The sequence below is a fragment of the Notothenia rossii genome, assembly GCF_949606895.1.
Source record: "Notothenia rossii genome assembly, chromosome: 7".
Lineage (NCBI taxonomy): Eukaryota > Metazoa > Chordata > Actinopteri > Perciformes > Nototheniidae > Notothenia > Notothenia rossii.
The window spans coordinates 78599248-78618969 of NC_136905.1; the positions used below are offsets into that span (position 1 = coordinate 78599248).

A 19722-nucleotide genomic window follows, 5' to 3' on the forward strand; every position below is an offset into this window, starting at 1 on the left:
GTCAAAGGTTTCGCCCAGCCTGAGCCCAAGAGCAAACAGCACTTTGTCCTCCGTTCAAAAACAATAAGAAGGAGAGGGGAGCAGCACTGGAGGTGAATACAAAGTAGGGAAGAAGTCAAAATGTAGAACAGATGTGAGAGGAGTCTTCAGAAGAAGCCATAAAAAGCCGCTGCATCCAGTTTGAGGACGAGTTAGAGGTCAGGGGGTGTGACCTTGACCTTACAGAGTTCACCAAAGCAAATGGTGGAGATCTCAGGACTGAAAGCTTCTGACTTAGTCAATGAAGAGGACAGCTTTAGCATCACAATTGGGCTTCAAGTGGCTTCATTGAGAGGATGTTTTGTGGGTAGGAAGACGAGACAATTAATTAAACATCCGAAGTAAGCAACATTTTTTAGGATGTAGCAACATCAGCTGAAGACAACACCACCTGTCACAATGTTTTGTTATATAGTTGTTACAATACACATTATAAATATATTTGTGTTTGGTCAAGTTTGCATTCCTTCTACTGGAGGCAGACTTTTTAAACATTGTATTATCTTTCCAATATTTAAGTTAATCCATTGATTCGAGCTAACTATTAAAACTGTATATCCATCAAAGTGTGTAAGAGAGAAAAGGGGAGGACTGGGTTGAGACAAGGGAATCTTAAGATCAGTCTTTCTCTACAGAGGATGATTCATGGTTTACTCAAGTATAAATCTCCAGTATCCTAAACATTTTTTTAACTCAAAATAACCTTTGAAACCGTATTACTTTTAGCGATTTATTTTTACTTTCAGACTTTGTAAACTTGTGCTGCCACTTTATCTCTGCCTGTTTAGTCACTGCAGAGCGCAACTGTTGGACAGAGTTGCTGAGCCGGCGTGAAACAACTATGTCTGCAATCCAGCATCTGTTAGCCCACGGAGCAACAAGTGCTGCTGCTGAGAGGCTGAAAACTCATGAGGTGGGGGGGTCAAGTTACGGAGACCTCTCAATTAGCAGTTTCAGTGGCAGATGTCATGATATTCTGCACAAATCACCACAGCTAAAAGTAGTTCAAATCAAATAAACTATTTATTAGGGGACCTATCATGCAAAATGCACTTTTTGATGTCTGTTATACATAAATATGTGTCCCTGGTGTGTCAGGGAACTCAGGCAGCGTCAGAAAATAAAACCCTCTCTTTTCCTTTGTACCCAAATCTCTAAAAACGGGGCTACAACGGAGCTGATCCAGATATGCGTCCGATATGACGTGAATGTAGGCTGACTTTACACCCACTGCCTTATCAGAAACGTTGCTATCAGAAACAATGCCGGACTGTTTTGGACGTAATATGGTCGGTGTTTACATTAGCATCGCTAACACTCAGAGCTAACCTGTACTGGAGAGCATGTGTGTGAAGAAGCAGGAAATAAAAAGGAACTCACCTTGTGGTATAACCGGCAAGAGAGAAAGCCTTTGAGCTCCATACTGTTTCAGAAATACTCCTTGATAATCCATGATATGGCGTTTCATCACCGCAGTATTTAGTTTAGACAGTAGCTTCCGGGTCCCGCATGAGCTCAGACCCCTCCTTTTTTTTTTATCACATTTAATTTTTTTAAAGCTTTATAACCAAAATCCGCACTTTTGAAACAGGAAGTGAAATAGAGGGATATGAGGCATGGCTAGAATGGGTGATCTGTTTGGTATTTTGAGCAAAACACTTCATAGACATGTTTTTTATATTTTTTTATAGATCTAAGACCTATGCTATTTTCTAAAAATAGCATGATGGTTGACCTTTAAACTAGAGTGTTGGTCGGATAAATGAAATAATATAAGATAAGATAAGATGGACATTTATTAATCCCCGTGGGTAGATTCAGTAGTTTGTAATGAGCCAATTAAAATGATATATTTGTGACCCGACCGTTAAGGATTTAAATTTAAACAAAGAGCATCAAACACATCCACCAAAGAAGAGAGAGAGACTAATGCTTTGTTGGTTTTGGTCTCCTTTAGTTGAACTAAACTACAGATTGTCTCCTCCTTGGGAAGCAGAGTGTCGGCCTCCTCTGTGTCAGTATGGGTTCCAGAGGGACTGATAATATCTGAGGAGAGGAGATAAGACGAGAGCGGCCACAGACACCAGATCATCATCTAACAGATACAACAGATCTGTCACAGTGAAGTACCTGTTACTGACACACATGTCTTCAGTATCTTTCTCACTTCCCCCCTGCATTTCTTACAACTTTCATGTGATCTGAATCTAAAAACTAAATGGTAAAAAGGACAAATTGGAAGAATTTGTAATTCCTTTAAAACAGTAGAGTTGGTTTTACTGAAATCAGTTCACTGAGTTTTCTACCTGCCTCTTGACTTTATTCATTAACCATTGAGCAGAGCTGATGGTTAGCAATTACTGGAACTCAATCATTAAATGTTAAAACCTCCCTGTCCAAAAGAGGGCAAGGGGGACAGATAAGAGAAAGATGAATAACAGGCTATTAGAGGAAGGGTCAACAACAAAAAAGGCATCACACAGTTTGAATACTATTTCAGCATATCAGCATTTCAATATCAAAACAAAGTGACCTATAATGCTCCGATAACTCTAATGCTTCAACTTTAATCATTAATATGTAGACAAATAGGAGGGGGTTTTAATCAGTGAGCAAGCTGATAAAGAGGTCCAACAAAGACAAGAGAGAAATCTAGCTCCTCACTTTTCTTCACAGGAGATGCACACAAGCAACCAACCTGAACTAAAAACTGACTAAGGCTTTTGAACTATGACGTAGGAGCTGATGCAAACAAATCCTCTCATGAAAAGAAATGTTTACACACACACATGAACCTGGTGACCTCCGAGTCAAACTGCAGTGTGCTGCTGCTCCAGCCATGTGAGACTTATGGAGGTTCATCTCATTTGTCCACTATTAGATTATCCAAGCAGTGAAAGGAAAAACTTGGAGTAGGAATAACACCAATTATTATTCCTCTACGTAAGGTACTTTTATATTGTGGCACAGCCTTAAGACTTTCCAAAGTAAAAAGAAAAAACGTTTTGGATACTCTTTCCTCTATGCTTTTTGACATTTGCCTTTTCTCGTTTCCTGAGAAGGCTTGAGTAGTATTTCCTCTTTTCACCCTCTGTCTGAAACCAGAGCCCAGTCTGCTCTGATTGGTTAGCCGGTCGGCTCTGTTGTGATTGGTCAACTGCATAGAGATGTCCCGCCCCTTAGCCTATCATGAACAATGTGTTAGTTTGCTAAAAACTCACTTCTTCTCCCTGGCCTTCTAGTCAGAGCGGAGCACGACTCATAACATTTCCCTGTGTTTGATTTTTATATTTGCCGTTGTAATTTATTGTCTTCTGTTTGCGATTGCAGTAATGTGTTATTTATTATTTGCATGTACAGCACTTTGGCTTGACCAAAAATCGTTTTAAAAATGTGCTATATAAATAAAACCTGATTTGATTTGACAGCCAATAGAAGCGCAAGTGTTACATAGTGATGTCACAACTGTTGTGAAAGTAAAGAGAGGAGTCCAATGGAGGCAGGGGGGGGAGTGTGTGGGAGAGAAACTCCCTCTGGAGGAAACTTTGGGATTCTAGCCCTTGCAGACCATTTACATGCACACAAACCTATATAACACACTACAGGAAAGGGAAGACCCCGAAAAGCATAATAGGGCCTCTTTACTTATTAAGTTGCATCACTTCTACTGATCCCCAAAGAAAATGACTATCTCCTCTCCTAGCTACCTCCCTAGTTCTTCTTGTTTTGAGAAGTTTCTGTGTTCATACTACAGCAGCTGCTAGCTGTCGATTGCACTTTCTTAATCTGCAGTAAGAACTTAAAGGGAGTACTTGTCCTGTTAAACTCCTCACAAGGCAAATGGAGCATCTCCTTCTCTCCTCTCCCTCACACACTCAGTCTCTGGGGGATGAACGCCGTGTCACAGGCTACCACGTCAACCTTCTCTTTTTTTTTTTTCATGTTTTTCCATACCAAAGTGGGTCAATGCGTTAAACACTCCTAACTTGGCAAAAGACGAGATGAAGAGCGTGAAGCAGACTTTCCAAAAAGTAATAACATGAGGGCATGGTAGCCCCCCTCTCACTCACACACACACACACACACACACACACACACACACACACACACACACACACACACACACACACACACACACACACACACACACACACACACACACACACACACACACACACACACACACACACACACACACACACACACACACACACACACACACACACACACACACACACACACACACACACACAACCAGAAAAACACACTCAGCAGCACGGGCCTCCACTTAAACCCGCTCAGCGCTTTCTGTGTGTCAGAGTGTACGTACATGAGAGGAGTGAAAGAAAAAGTGAGAGATTAATCAGCCTATTTCTTGGCACCATTTGCAAAAGGAAATCTAACAATCATTACTGTGTATGCCGGCTATTAACTAGAAAGTAATTAGTTAATTTTCAGGAAGCTTGAACTCCACTCTATTCTTGGCGTCATGGCTGAAATGAAAAGATGTGTATGTGCATGTATGAACAAACACTACTTTGTACAAGTGTGTATGTGTGACTCTGGGTACTTCTTAATAAGGCAAGATGAAACCATTGCTTTACGAGTGGTGAAAGGATAATCCGGATATTATTCTACATTTTTATTGAAAAAACTTCCATGAAAAGACCAAAACTCGTTTACATCAATGCACCTCTCTTTCCCTGCTGAACCCATTACCTCATACTGAACACTTAATCTATGAAAAAAAAGCTCACAAGTATATACTTTCATTTTTTTTAAGGGTTAAGTAACCTTGGTGCTGCAGAATTTATTAAATGTCACTCGAACAGGATAACATTGTGATTTTTATGGGCACTATTTTTTGCTGCTTACGAATACACCAAGTGCCATAAAGGTGTGTGTAGGACTGATCCAAAAATAAACTAAATGTGTCATGTTCATTAGACTAATAATTAGCCTTGTTGCCTCACCTCTTTTATTTGTCTCATTTTAAACCATCAATCATAGTAAGTGACGTATTTGTTTCCACATCTTCAGTCATCGGTAGCTGGTATTGTAGGAGCCCTTGTTTTTGCTGGTTTTAAATATTGCCATATCACCAGAAGCATCCTTTAAACCAGTGGTTCCCCCCAGGTTGGGAACCACTGGTTTAAACAATAATTTTGTAATGTTTTATAGATCAATCATAAGATCGAAGAACGTCTTGGTCGCCAATTTGTGAAAAATCCCTTTTGCTTGTGAGGGACCTCCTCGCCGATTATTTTAGTGGAAGAACCAGTGTGTGTGTGTGTGTGTGTGTGTGTGTGTGTGTGTGTGTGTGTGTGTGTGTGTGTGTGTGTGTGTGTGTGTGTGTGACCGGACCTGACAGAGGGCACAGCAGGGAGTCGTCCTGCTCTTATCAGACACATTTGTTATGTTTGGATCGTAAACATCCGGCTGACCGACTATATGAACCTCTCTCGCAGTAGAGATGAAGCAGAAATCTAAAACACTGTGACGCTGCACACAAAATCAGCTCTGAGATATACAAGTTTATAAAGAACATGTGAAAAAACTTTAAAAAGTTCAGACAAGAGATTTGTTTTTCTGCAACTAAACTCACTCCTTCCTCTAATCCAAACACTTCCACTCTTTTACCGACACATCGTCAGAGCAGAGCTGATGTATTGATGACAGCTGATTACTTTCAAAAATGTCTGGTAGTCCGACTTTACAACAGCCGCAACTTTACAAGCGTTTGGCCGACTTTGACCATCACTGATGAGTTAAATATTCCTCTTGGCTCAAACTGTAGGCAAACTCTGATGACACAGAATGAGTGGAGCAAAAATGTTTACCAAATACGCAGAGTAATCCCATCTGTCTTTACGCACACACATAAACACACAGTCATCCACACCTGTAATTCGGACTGATTCTCAGGCTTTAATCGTCTTCTCGTGCGTAAAACACTTAAAAACAATGCCAGAAGGAGAAGGGGATGATGAGGCAGTGAGACCTGCACAGTGTTTGGCCAGATGAGAGTGGAACGGCATGACTAATCTTTACAATACCACGGCACGCTTAAACATTTAAGCATTATTAAGGCCAAATCATTGGTACGTGCTGTAGGTTAGGTCAACAATCAAGCTAAATGTTCCTCAAAATCCAGATAACTCTTAGCTCTCTGAACCTTCTATCTATGCATTTAAGTGTTTGATGATAAACCCAACAGATGTAATAGTTTTCTTTTATAGAAACATTAAATGTACTGGTCAATCTTTGTTCTGACTCTCAGTTCCAGTCTTATGGCGCATTTCCACTACACGGCCTTGCTCGGCCTCGCTCGGCCTGGCTCGGCCTCGTTAGGACTGGCTCTCTTTATGGCGCATTTCCATTACAGTTTAGGAACTGGGGTAGTATCTATAGTAACGCAATGTAGGCGGAGCCGTGACGTCATCTTCGATGAGAGCCCCAGAAAAACAACACAGCTGTTAGCTGTTAGCCCTCAGAGCTCACAGCTCCTCATATCTGTTCAGAAACTGGACAAAAGTTAAACAAGTACAAACCACAGACTGTCTGTTTCATGGTGAATACAGTCGCTGGTTTATTTATGTCTGCAGGCCGTTGTTGTGACGGTCGGAGCATTTACAACGTTAGCTTAGCCAATCTCATTTAGAAAACACGCATTTTAAAAGGTTTTTCGCCTGCCGTCTGTCTGCAGACTTGTCAAAGCATGAATTCATGGTTTTTACTAACCGGTATCAGTATGTTGTTACTTCGGCATCATTTTGAAACGTGTATTACAATTAAATCCCGGTCAAATATGTTCATCTTGTTGTAGTTGTAGCCCCCTTGCCAGCGATTCTCTCTCTAGTTTAGTATACTCAGCCCGACTCAGCCTGGTTGTTCCTGGCCCTAGAACCACGATTTTATGGGGCCAGAAAAACTGTGAATTAGGTCCCGCTAGCCGGTACTAGGCCAAGTGGAAACGCAACCAAAAACGGGCCCCGCACGGCTCGGCACGCTTAAAGCGAGCTCCGCGCTGCAGTGGAAACGTGCCATTAGACCCCATTTACACGGGAACGTTTGCGTTTACGCACCGTATGCGTTTTCAAAAAAGTATTCCGTTCACACGCATTCGGCTCAATTAACGTGTCCGTTCACACGAGACCGCTGGAAACACTGTAGTACATATGCCGGGCCTGTAAGTGGCGCTGCTGCCGCCACACAATACACCAAGAGCAGCAAAGAAGTCCTCGGAGCATGGTTGCCATGGTTGCCCTTCTGTTTATTCTCCGCGGTGGACGGCGGTCAACATGTCCGTTAAAGTTGAAATCTTCCGGACTTTAAAACAAATTGATTTCGACTCTATATAATTATACTCTATATAATAATATAAGAATAATAAACGGAACCTCTCTTTTGCTCCTCCTCTTCTGACAGCCCAGCAGCAGATTTCTGAGCAGGAGACGTGGGGAGAGGGAGACAGGGCTATTTCATCGTTATCAGAAAATGATCGTATAGAGGCGTACACACACGGATCCGTTTGACCCCCCAGAGCGTTCCGTTTGCAGACCTATCCACCTTGGGACCCGTTATCGTTTGCGGCCGGGGTCCGTTTCTATCGTTTTGTTACGGCCTCGTGTAAACGAAAGGGCTATACGCAAGAGAAACTATGCGGATACAACCCGTATCGTCCTCGTGTACACGGGGACTTAACCTCTTGGTAGTGATGTGAAAGATGAGATCAAAAGCGCAATTTACATCAGGTTTTTGGAAAATCTGCAAACTGGACTCAGTACTTTTTGGACAAACTGCATTTCCCTTCTGTTTGGGGAATGTCATGTTCATCCAAGAGGAGCTGGGCGTAGTTTCTGAGTCAAATTAAATCTGAACTGCTCTTCCTACACTTAAACATGTTCAGTTAAGTTGTGACCTACTCTCCCTGGGACTGGTTTGCTTCATTAAATATATATAAGTTTCAAACTGGTGATGAAATATTGGAAGCCCTCAGCTTTAGATCATGAACGGCAGAGCCCTGGTTTGACCTTGACTGCTTCTCTTTCCCTCATTTCCTGTTATCTCTCCACTATTGCTTTTGAATAAAGACTTCAAATGCTCCAGATGAAATATATGGAAAAAGAAAGAGCGGACTGAGGTTTGTATGCTTGAGCACATTGTCTTCAGTCTTTTTTCAGACCTGACTATTAGTAACATTTTGGGATGTTACTGGGCCATAGAAAGCAAAAACTCCAACAGTGTAGACCAAAGGTCACCATAGCCTCACAGTCTCCAGTTTTAGGGCAAATGAAATCTAAAACTTCGACTATTCCTTCATAAATGTTGGTAGGACTGTTCTTTCTCTATATGCATACTGTACATGGAGAAATATTTCTGATTCAGAGTTAGTAGTAAAAAATATTCAATTATGATAACCTAATTGACCCCATGTGTTGTAAAACAAGTTATATCGTTTGATTTCTTTAGAATATATAATTAAATCTTGCCCTGTTTTATTGTAATATAGTATTTTGATTTTGTTTTAGGTCAGATATATCCGCCATGTTCCATGTCATATTTTCTTAAAGGGTAGTTTTATCAATTAACCGTTAAATGCATAAGTGGGCCTTTATGGACCCGGTGAAGTGGTTTTCTTGAAGTATCTTTGTAATTACATTTTCGTTATTATTTCATATTACAGCTATTCCTCAAAAAACATGTTTTGGATATCATGCCATTCACATTTTTTGTTTACATTTTAAGAAATTGTAGTTTTTGTATTACTACCCCAAGCTTCCATAAGTGGGTCAAAAATGACCCGCATGCATTTTCTATGGGATCCTATTTAGCAGGTCTCCCTTGAAAAAGAGATCAATGATCTCAATGGGATACACCTGGGTAAATAAAGGTTCAAAATGAAATGAAATGGGAACCTTTGATTCTTATCACCTGTTGCTGTCAGGAATACATTCACTGTAGACCACACAGACTACATCACAAGTGACACCTCTCAGGAAGATTATTTTACACAGCCAGACCTGTCAGTATACTAATAATAATAATAATACATTATATTTGTATAGGGCTTTTCAAGGACTCAAAATCGCTTTACAATATAAGGGAAGGTTAGGGTGGGGGGTATAGGACTATCAAACTTGATCAACCATCATGGATTGATGGGGAGTGGGCTATGAGTAGACAAGAGGAGAAGAGATGAGTTTTGAAAAGGGACTGAAATACTGTGAGGGTCTCAGAATAGATCTTTGGGACAATATGTTCAAAACGTTTTTTTTCAAAATGTAAAAAAAATGTCTAAAGTTATAAATAGTGAAAAATTAAATATAAAATATTTCTAGTGTGAACCAAAATATAATACTAAATATTATACAAGTGATTTTTCTTAACCAAAATGACAAAAATGGCATAAAAACAAATTTTATTCTAATACGGGTCCTTTTAGACCCACTTATGGAAGAGTAGGGTCCAGTCACTCTCTACGCATCTAAGGGTTAAGCTAGCTCATTTAGCATACACAATAGTTACACGTGGGAGTTTCTAGATGTAAATATTTAGCAGTAACTCAGTTTTATATAAGAACTAGTTTGTGTAGTGCGACCCTGTAAATCTCCCCACAGTAAAAACATTCCACTTGACTAACTTTTAAAGAGTTTGTGCAGCTGAAGTTTGGAGTTTCTACTTTCTCTCTTACCTTCTCTGCCAGCAGCTCTCGTATTTTCCCCGCCTGCAGTCTGAACCTCAGCAGCTGCATCTCCAGAGCCATGCAGCGCTTCTGCCAATCCACGCTGGCCACTCTGACGGCCCCCGGACCCCCGCCGCTCTCCAGCACGTCGGCCATGGCGAGGACTCAGAAAATCTATCTCCTGACTGCACTGGAAGAAAGCAAAAAAAAACATAACATATAAAAAGATAAGAGCAAATAAGATAAGAATGAAAAACAGAATAAGACAGGTAGGATATATATGGTGTGACCGACGTGAGTTTGTTGTCAGGGGTGTATGGTATTCACTATTGTTAAACTTTATCACATTTACCTTGAATCTAGATCTCTTTCTGTTCAGCTCCTCTCAGCCCACACAAGACACACAAATAATCGTGTGAACGTTTTATTTTTACTTAAGTAGTCCAGCTTTTCATTTACAGCTCAAGACGAGAGAAAGTGATTCAACCTCTTTAAATGCCCTTTGTTGACCGCACTTCCCATGATTCACTGGGGTCATGTGAGTCAAGCAACGATGAGTCTTTAAAGTTTAATGAAAGCTTCCTCTTACTTTCTGTTTTGCTATGTGTCATTCAACCACAAAGAAACAATCATACATTCACATGTGCGCAGGAGCAAACACACAGTTTTCAGCGGACTCTAATGCCAAAATCTTTCTTTCCTTTTTCCTCTGCTGTCTCTCCGCATGCCCACACACACTGAACAAAACCCCAGCAGGGAGGCTCAGTGTGTCAGTGGGGGAGTTGGGTTCATGCGTGCCGGCTCCCAGGCCAGCTCCAAAGCAGGTCAGCGCTCTGCTTTTTAGCCAAATTACCTACTAACCCAATCCCCTGGTCTCTCGCCCCTCCCCACCCACAACTCTCCAGCCAAGCAATCCCTTCTTAATTACAAGGCAGGAGTGAAACGGGATCCTGTGCAGAACAATAGTGTCTTTCTGCGTGACAGTCCCATCACAGCCACACAGGAGGGGGGGGGTGTCCGCTCGCCTCGGCAAAGAAAGGAGGAAAGAATGTGTGAGGATGAATGGACCGAGTGCTGAATGTGGGAAACTGGGGCGCTGAGGTTATTTTTACCTGAGGAGGGCTGACTAGTGGCTATTTTTCTCTCATTCACAAAGGTTAAGCCCCAACTGTGTGAACTCAATGAATGTCCGATTATCCTCAGATAAAATGAGGCTTTGAGCTTATATCTCACAGGAGCGCAGTGATGTGTGAGATTTGAGTGACATCTTGCAGTTCTTTAAGTACTGACACTAAATAAATGGAGCGTAGAGTAGGTTTATCAGGACATCAGCTAGGCTACACATCTTCCATCACAGACTGAATGAAATCCACCCCAAAAAAAAACTAAACTTCACATTTCTGTCTTTAGCACTCTAAAAGGTTTGGCTTATTGAAAGCACTCGCACTACTGCTGTTTTTAGGTCGCATTGCACTTTTTTCAAGTCGCTTTGGAAAAAAAGCTTCAGCTAAATGAACAGAGGGACAGAAGTACTACTTAGTATTATAGTAATATACTTGAAAATACATTCAAAATCTTACTTAGGTAAAAGTACTGGCAGTATTGGCATCATTATGTTTTATGGTCTATGTGATAATATATATTAAATGACTGTATTGTGATTTGTGATGCATTAAAGTGTCTCAACACAGCTGGTAAATGTGGAGCTCGTTTTAATAACTTTATATACTGCTGCTGGATATCTTTACCTATAACCATATGTCAATGTATATTTATCAGTTCACTTTTTATTTTAGCTACTCTTTTAGCTAACTACTCACTTGAAGCTATCAAATAAAGTAATAAAAAGTACAACAGTCACCTCCAAATGTAGTGGAGTACAAAAATAGAATGAAAAATATCTGAAAAAGTTAAGCAGTATTCAAACAGACAGACTCAAGGCGCAGCCAGACAGCGTCAGCACAGCAGCAGACGTTCAAAGTCCAGCAACTATAACTGCAGCATGGCACTCCCTACAATTAGCATGCTCATAAATACAGGCTTAGCAAACAAATTACAGAAGTCATGCCTTTGGAGGTTTCACCAGCCGACCGCTGTACGCAGGCCGGACAGTCAAGGTTCTCCCTCTCTCTTTCCGGGGCAGGCACCAGGGTATGGAGGTCAAGTAAAGTCGTAAGTCGGGGTTGGGAAGAGGGGAAACCAGAACGCTTGATTTTGCCGCAGAAGGGCAAGCAAGGACAGACGAGTCCAGGCTTTCCTCCAGGAGCTAACAGCTGGGTGTAAACAAGCCATTGGGTGGTAAAACTCTCAGCGCTGCCATGCTAATTCTCCCAGGAACAACTCATTTAGCACTGTTGGACATAGCAGAGGTTGTTTTAGATCATGCCAACCAGTGCCAAAAACCCAACTGAAGTGTAAAGTTTAGCTCTCTACTGAGCAGGATAAGCAGAGGTTACAAAAGGCAACAAGTCCTCTCTGCATCAGCGTGCATTAGAATCAAATCAACACCACATCATCACCAGAATGAGGTCATCTTCACTGTGTGTGTGGACGGGAGTAATGTAGCTTTTGTTACAGCTGACATTTCAGCTGAAGTCATTTTCTCCATTTGCAAGAGTGTAACCCTCCATTGTGGAATGGTTTATAGAAACGCAAGAAGACAATTTTCCACCGAGTCTGATGTTATATACGATCTGATAAGTACTGCTCTCTCTGATACTGGAAATATTCACGTGATGGGGGGGAGGGGGGGAAGCCAACAACACAAACAAGCTCTCTGGGATCTGCATGCTAGATCCATGTTTGGTAAAAACCAGGCCACCCAGAGAGAGATATGCAGCCCAGAATGGTGGATCCTCTCCTGGCTGCGGACAGACAGACAGACAGACAGACACGAAGGCCCTTGGAGCTTCTCTACTTCCATCTAGCTGCGAGACTTTACACATTTCCGCGGCCAGAGCAAACACTCGGGAGGACGACCGAATGGAAACGCCACCGCAGCCATCCCAGCGGGCTCGTTTCTACAGCTGCCATCACCGAAAGCTGCTTTCCATTGACTACACTGACAGTTATACTGCATTATTCCTCAGACTGAGCGAGATTTGATATCCAGAGAGGAGAGTTTTTATTCAAAATGTGGGAGCTATCAGAGATTGTTATACTTTTTTTTTTTTTATGGGACGGTATGCAGCGTTTCAGTCTGTCAGGGTGTTGCAAAAGCACCTTTATTCAGAGGGTGCAAGACACACGAGTGCAAGTCTCAAGTCAGTCCTTACATTGACTACAACCTCTTGAATCACCACACAGTCAAACACACGCTCCCCGGCTCCTCGTAACTCTTCAGAGACTGCTTACAAGAGTTTAGACAGACACAGATGGAGATACACACTGAAATAGATTGGAAACAGACACATGTGCACACACACACACACACACACACTGACACAGTGCTGAGCATACAGCTGCGGTGATGTAAGTGATTAGATGGTTCAGTGATATCATCCCCACCAGACATTTCAAATCCCCGCTGTTGTTGTCTTTTCTGAGGTCCAACTTGGCTCCACTATGTTTTGGAATCCCCCCCTACATACACACACCCCGTCAAATATATATATTAAAAAAAAGATACCCATCAAACAGCACAGGAGCATGTGTGGAAATCTAGGTCAGTTGTGTCAGATCGCTGTGTGTATGAAAGCAGACAAAGACAGATTATTATTATGGGTGCGTTAAATATTGCCGTATCTTCTCCTCCGCGGCCCCGTATGTTTAACAAAGAGGACCTCTGTCGACTCCCATCCGATGAAATAGGCCTCACACTTTTGTTTGAATTAGTGCCTCACTATTTTGGTGCAGCTGGGATGTATACCTATAAATAAAGGAGAGGGGGGAATCGGCAAAGCAGATATACATGTGTTAACCTTTGACCCTACTCTTGGAAAACTAGTGTTTAAAACTTGATAATAACAGTGTTTTCCCTGCTTTGATTGATATATTGTAATAATTCAGATTCAAATGGAGTAATGACTCAAAATCAGACATTCAAGGGGCTGCTTTTCAAAAATGTATTTTGCCTCTACTGTGACATGTTCCCGTGCTTTAATGATCAAAACGTGCTTTATTGTTCTCATACTGCCTGTATATAACACACATACAGCAAAGGGAAACCCCCCAAAAGCATAAAACACTACAAAGCAGACAGTCTGCTGTTTATCCGCCTGCCATATATCACCTTATCTTCTTTCTATGTGTCTCTCCTCCCCTCCTCCTTCCCTCTCACTTTCCATCCCTCTGCGCTCCTTCCCTCTCCTCCTGCAGCACCTTTCCCACCCGCCACCTTCCTCCCTTCCTCCACATCCTCTCCTCCTACCTTTGCCAGAGAGCGGCTCTTTCTCCCAGCTCAGGTTAATGACAGGCCTCGACAAACTGACCACACTCATTATCAGTCCCAGCCTTAAATACAGGCTCTGACATTCTTCAGTGCTGAGGTGTAAACATCTACCTCTGCAATTGTCCTGTCTCTCTCCCCCCCCCCCCTCTCTCTCTCTCTCTCTCTCTCTCTCTCTCTCTCTCCCCCCCCCCCCCCCACTCTCTCTCTCTCTCTCTCTCTCTCTCTCTCTCTCTCTCTCTCTCTCTCTCTCTCTCTCTCTCTCTCTCTCTCTCTCTCTCTCTCTCTCTCTCTCTCTCTCTCTCTCTCTCTCTCTCTCTCTAAGAGCCTTGCCTCTCCTGTGGCACTTCAGGGCTGGAGAAAGGCTTTGTTTGCATGAGTTATAGTAAGAGACAGCCCTAACCATACATTGTGTGACAGAGTATATCTTCTGTTCATGATTTAGCTCGGGTAGGTGTTCAGTAATAGCCATAGCTGCTGCTGCTGGAGGGCTCAGGGTGATGTATGGAGCAGAAGCATTTATCCAGATGCACGTACTGATACAAAGTGCATGTGTGGCACTTATAAAGAAGCAGAGTTTCCTCAAAAAAGCAACAAAGAATAGTGCTTCTTTGGGTTTTTTTATAGCTTTGATTAAGTTTTAATATGCTTGTGGAGCTACCCCAAGGGCAAACAGTGGACAGTATTTTTGTCCAAAAAAGGCCACAAGGAACAGGTGTGCTAGCTAGACGCTTAGAAGGAAAGTAGCAACCGTAAAACCGTCAGTCAGCAAAAAAAAAAATCTCAACCCGGCTTCAGACATCTCAGAAAATACAGCGACTTTAGTCCCAAACAACCTCCCGCGTCTACGTTAAATGTATGCCTCCGCATCTGCATTAAATGAGTGCGCGATACGGAAGGAGCGAAGAGATAAATGGGCTCCACAGCAGCGAAGTCCTTCACAGAAACTTTACCTTGTGACTTTGTTGTCTCTTCCTCCCCCTTCACTCGGCTTTCACAGACACCTTCCCCGGTAATTCGTCGCAATTCGGCTCATAACTTCCTCTTCACTCCGTCGACTTTCTCTCCGCTCTCATTGCTCATTCATTTCTTTTTTCTTCCTCTCAGGGTTTCATGTCTTGTGTCCAACCTCCGTCCCGCTGCTGCTCGTCCTTCGCTTTCTGTGCAGACTTCACTCTGAGCTCCATTCAACAGACTCATCCCATATTCCTTTAAAGGGCCCAATGCGGATCAGGTTTCTGCAGGAGTCAGGCCCCCTTGTGTGCAGGAGCTGCTCAGGATATTGCATTTAGGCTGGCCCGAGTTTTTCTTTTTTCTCTCAGGATGTAAACACTGAGGATTTCTTTGCGCTGAAGGGAAACGTCTGTTGCCCTATGGACTCACACAAGAAACCATACCGCCCTTCATTTTATATTTTTATACTTTTACAACTTATACACAACTTTTCCAAATCCCTTGGTCAGAATATTTCACATTCCTGCAAAAAAAACGTACAACTGTGGCTTTCAAAACATCAACCTACTTGCTTTATTATTTTCATATTTTATATCGTAAATGTTTCTATAATATGTTATGTCTCTTGACTTGACTCTTAATGTTATATCAACACGAAGACAAATGCCATGTATCTCCAAATATACTTGGCAACAAATCTAATTATGATGCTTTGACACATAAAATATCCCTTTCAGACATGTAAACACATAAAATAACTATAATTTGAATAAAAACTGAAATAGTTCAATTAAAAAGCTATTGTTCATCACGTGTGAGACATTTGAGAAGACTAATGTGTCTCTTCATTATGGCTCTTAAGGAAATGTTAGAGAAGCTACACAGGTATTTGGATACATCGTCTTATAACCATGTCTTTACAACATTTAATGGCAATCCAGCCAATAGATGTTTATATATTATTATGGCTACAACTTAATAAAAGCACATCTCCCTCACTTAAACAAAATCAAATCTACGGAAATGCAAATGAAGCAAACAATACTCTAAACACATTTCTTAGTGGAGGGGATCTTTATGGTAATTTAAAGCAGTCAGATCCCTATATCAGTGGCGGACTGACCATCGGGACGTTCGGGACGAAGTTGTCGATTCTTGTTCTGTTTTCTGTGACTATCTTCCTCACCCTCTCAGACTTTCAGTTGCGCGCGCTACTAAAGAGACGTGTTACCATGGAAACCAAACAATGGTGTAGCTGTATTAAAGTCCGAGTGGAAACAGTCCTGAGTAAATCTGATTTTGTCAGAAATCGGGAGAAATGCGGGAGAAATATGACCCCGGGAGGAAACCGGGAGAGGGCAATGAAATCGGGAGTCTCCCGCGAAAATCGGTAGGGTTGACAAGTATGCCCCCCACCCCACCCCTTGACAATTTACTAGCGGTACCGAAGTGGGCTGGTGGAGATGCCCGGGCTGATTCTTAATCCCAGTCCGCCACTGCCCTATATTACCTCTGATTAACAATCAAGACCACCATGATGCTTAAGCATTGAGAAGTCAAACTTTTGGGTTTTAAGTAGCCTAATTACAGTATGTTTGTTTATTGGCAAGGCTTGCAGGCTGGGCTTTACTGGAATCAAATGTTGTTAAATCCCTATGTGGAGCTTTGCAACTGTAATGAATCATTATCTGAGTGGTAAAATAATTGTGAGGGGATAATTTGGGAAGGTTTAAAACCACACCAACAAAATACAAGTGTGCTTAGGGCTGAGTATCCTAACCCTTGTTCTCTAAATCTCCCAAGGATTCCCTCAAATGTCAGAAACAGTTCCCAGTCAAGCTGTTTTAATCAGAAGTGTAGTTTAGAAACAAATGAGGCCTGATCAAAAAGGCAGACTTGTGGCCCTGGTGGGAAGATCGGTTTCTCCCCTTCGCACATCTCCATGTGGAACATTTGATCATTTCTGTCTACAGCGTCACGCAAATAAATAATTCGCCTATGTTTTTAGCGTCACATAGCATCAGACACAAAGTCACAGCAGTAAAACAGAGTGTAATACAAAGAAGGGAACGTTTGAATCGAATTATAATATAGTCTGAAATGGAAGTATGTCATGATTTCTTTTCTTTTTTCCAGTTTGTGTGTTAATGTAACAAGCATGCAGTGGTTATGATGACACGCCCTGCTGCGTTCACTGACAAAAGTAACACGAATACATGCATGAAGCCAGACAGAGAACACACAAATAACTACACATCTTATTCTCAGCTGCTGGTGTGTGCAAAAACTGGATACTGTATGACATGGGAAAAAGGTCACATATAAAAGCTTCAGCAACACAAATACTCTGTTAAACCGCTTCAAAGGGCACCTGTGTATTTCTGTAGCACGTTAGTTACTGTAGATCGTTTTCTAACATGTATGGATGCTAAAAAGGGCAGTTTGGCAGCATTTGTTACAACCATAGACTGTATATATAAACAGTTACAACAGACTTGGTAGTCTTCTGAAGATAGCAAGTACGATTTGTCGGAGGTTCAGGCGAACTTCTTGGACATTTATAACAGGCAGATCTAATGCACATTGGACTGCCAGGACCCCACCCCTGAAGGAGTTTTAGCTTGGACATTGTTTCCTCCAAGAATCCTCATCCAATCCTCCCACCCCATTAATATGTCTAATAGCATTTAGCACTCTGGCTGCATTCTTTGCTGTTCCCTTATACACATTTGCACTCTTGTACATTGGTATTCATTTTAATTCCTTGCTCTTGCTCTGTGTTTCATTGTGCTCTTTTAAACCTGGTACACAATGACAATGCTACCATCCTGATGTTTACAATATATACATTTAGTGCGTGAGCATGCCTCATCAAACATTTGCTTTAAAGTAATACATAGAAAGTACAGCTATTCTGTCATTAACGTTTAGTGTCAGACATTTAGCTAGTATGGGTTAAATGTTTGTGAAATGTCTTTGGTGAACCACATCTGGTTCAAGCTTTATTTGAACTGTATTTTGTTAACAGCCCTTGTTATACTACTTAGACAATATGTGAAGTGCCACTTAGTTTACACAACTTGAGTGCCAATGTGAGACTATTTAGAGGCTTTATTTAATATTGACTTTTAATGGGAAACGAAGTGTGATTAAAGTGGTGATTAGAGCGTTGTTTGTTCATTCACAATACTGATACGGCAGAAGTACCAAGTTGACTCTAATGGGTGTGGACTCCTCAGACTCACTGTAACAATGCTGAGGAACACCCTCTCCGCTGTGTTTATGAGAATGTTCGGATATGATAAACTGCACCTTTCGTAGGAGAAATTCTTCCAAATTCCATCCTGGAAAAGGTCCGTTCTGGAAGTGGGAGGGCTGAGTTTACAGCGGGGACTTCGTCGTTACAGCTTGTGAGGCTAAAGGCTCTGCCCTGTGTTTCACAATCAGTCAGTGCCTCAGTGCTCTCAGTCAAAACAAATGGTGTCAGGCCTCCATGGTTTACATGCCTATTCTCGGGCAAGGCTGCCATTGCAGTGAGGGGGAGGCAGGACAGAGGAGAGGGAGCTTAAGGCCAGTTTCACCAAGTGTCTGCAGATTAATGTGGGCTCTTACAATGGTTTAAACTGGGTATAGTATAGTGGTGATCTAATGGATATTGAAGTGGGCTGAAGGTCGGAAAGTTGTGAGTTCAAATCCCGCCTGGAACACCACCACTCGTGTGCCCTTGAGTAAGGCACTTAGCCCTTAGTTACTCCAAGGAGAATGTCATTGTAAGTCCCTTTTGATAAAAGCGTCAGAACTGAAACTAAGATATGTCATAATTCTGAAGACTTGCAGACAGGTCAGGTCGAGAAAAGAATGTCCATTATATCCCTCTATTTCCCCCATTCACAATATCTCTTAAGAAAAGGCAATATTCAATATAGGCTCTTATGCACATACTGTATACTATGAACTGAGCTCATCTATGACCAGTTCAAATTAGTTATACTTGGTATTCTTCTTAATAACTGAATCTGTCTTTCAAGAAAAAGTCTGGTACAGTAATATCCTAAATCCAGCAACTCATTAGTTCTACAAGCATATTCCGTGTTGCAAAAGCCTGACACAGCCTATGTTTAAAACCATCAAAAAACCATCAGTGACAGTGATCAGTGAGGGACAGAGTTGTACTGGCTGTAATGTGCCTTCAGTATGAGGTACATGGGCAATGTTGTTCATTTTGAGTCAATGACACATACACTGTCTTAAATACTTTAAAGAAACACCAAAACCATGACTGAAAATATTCCAAAAAGCACTTTTTAGTAACCTTTAAACAACATTTGCTAAGAAGTGCAGTTCCCAGCAGTTTAAGGAACTTATTTAGAGTTTATTCAAAACTAAAAGTAGGTATTTCTGCCCTGTCTAATTGCATTGTTGATTTTTTGGGGGATATGTTGACAGAAACAGAAACATAGTAATGGCAGCTGTATCCTATTACTTTTCTTGAGTAGTACTTTGTAACATGTATTGACACATACAGTATTGCTTAATTAGCTGAGCTCTACTTCTAGTTCTTCTACTTTATACGCCTATTTTAGATTAAAATAAGATGCTACACTATGACATACATACAGTATTTGATCCATACCTGTGATATCACCCTCTGTCTTGA

General features: G+C 41.6%; 1 protein-coding gene across 9 annotated transcripts in view; it reads right to left on the reverse strand.

Annotated features, from left to right (window-relative positions):
- The window catches only part of plekhh1 (pleckstrin homology domain containing, family H (with MyTH4 domain) member 1), a 168726-nt gene that overhangs the window by 27319 nt on the left and 121685 nt on the right, over nt 1-19722 (reverse strand). For 6 of the 9 annotated variants that reach the window (XM_079692024.1, XM_079692023.1, XM_079692021.1 and 3 more), the window contains one exon: nt 9734-9914. In XM_079692024.1, coding sequence (XP_079548150.1) covers nt 9734-9880 — 147 coding nt within the window. In that variant the 5' untranslated portion in view covers nt 9881-9914. Of the gene's footprint in view, nt 1-9733; nt 9915-15064; nt 15494-19722 lie in introns of those variants that run through there. The other 3 variants (XM_079692026.1, XM_079692018.1, XM_079692025.1) reach the window with 3 other exon arrangements.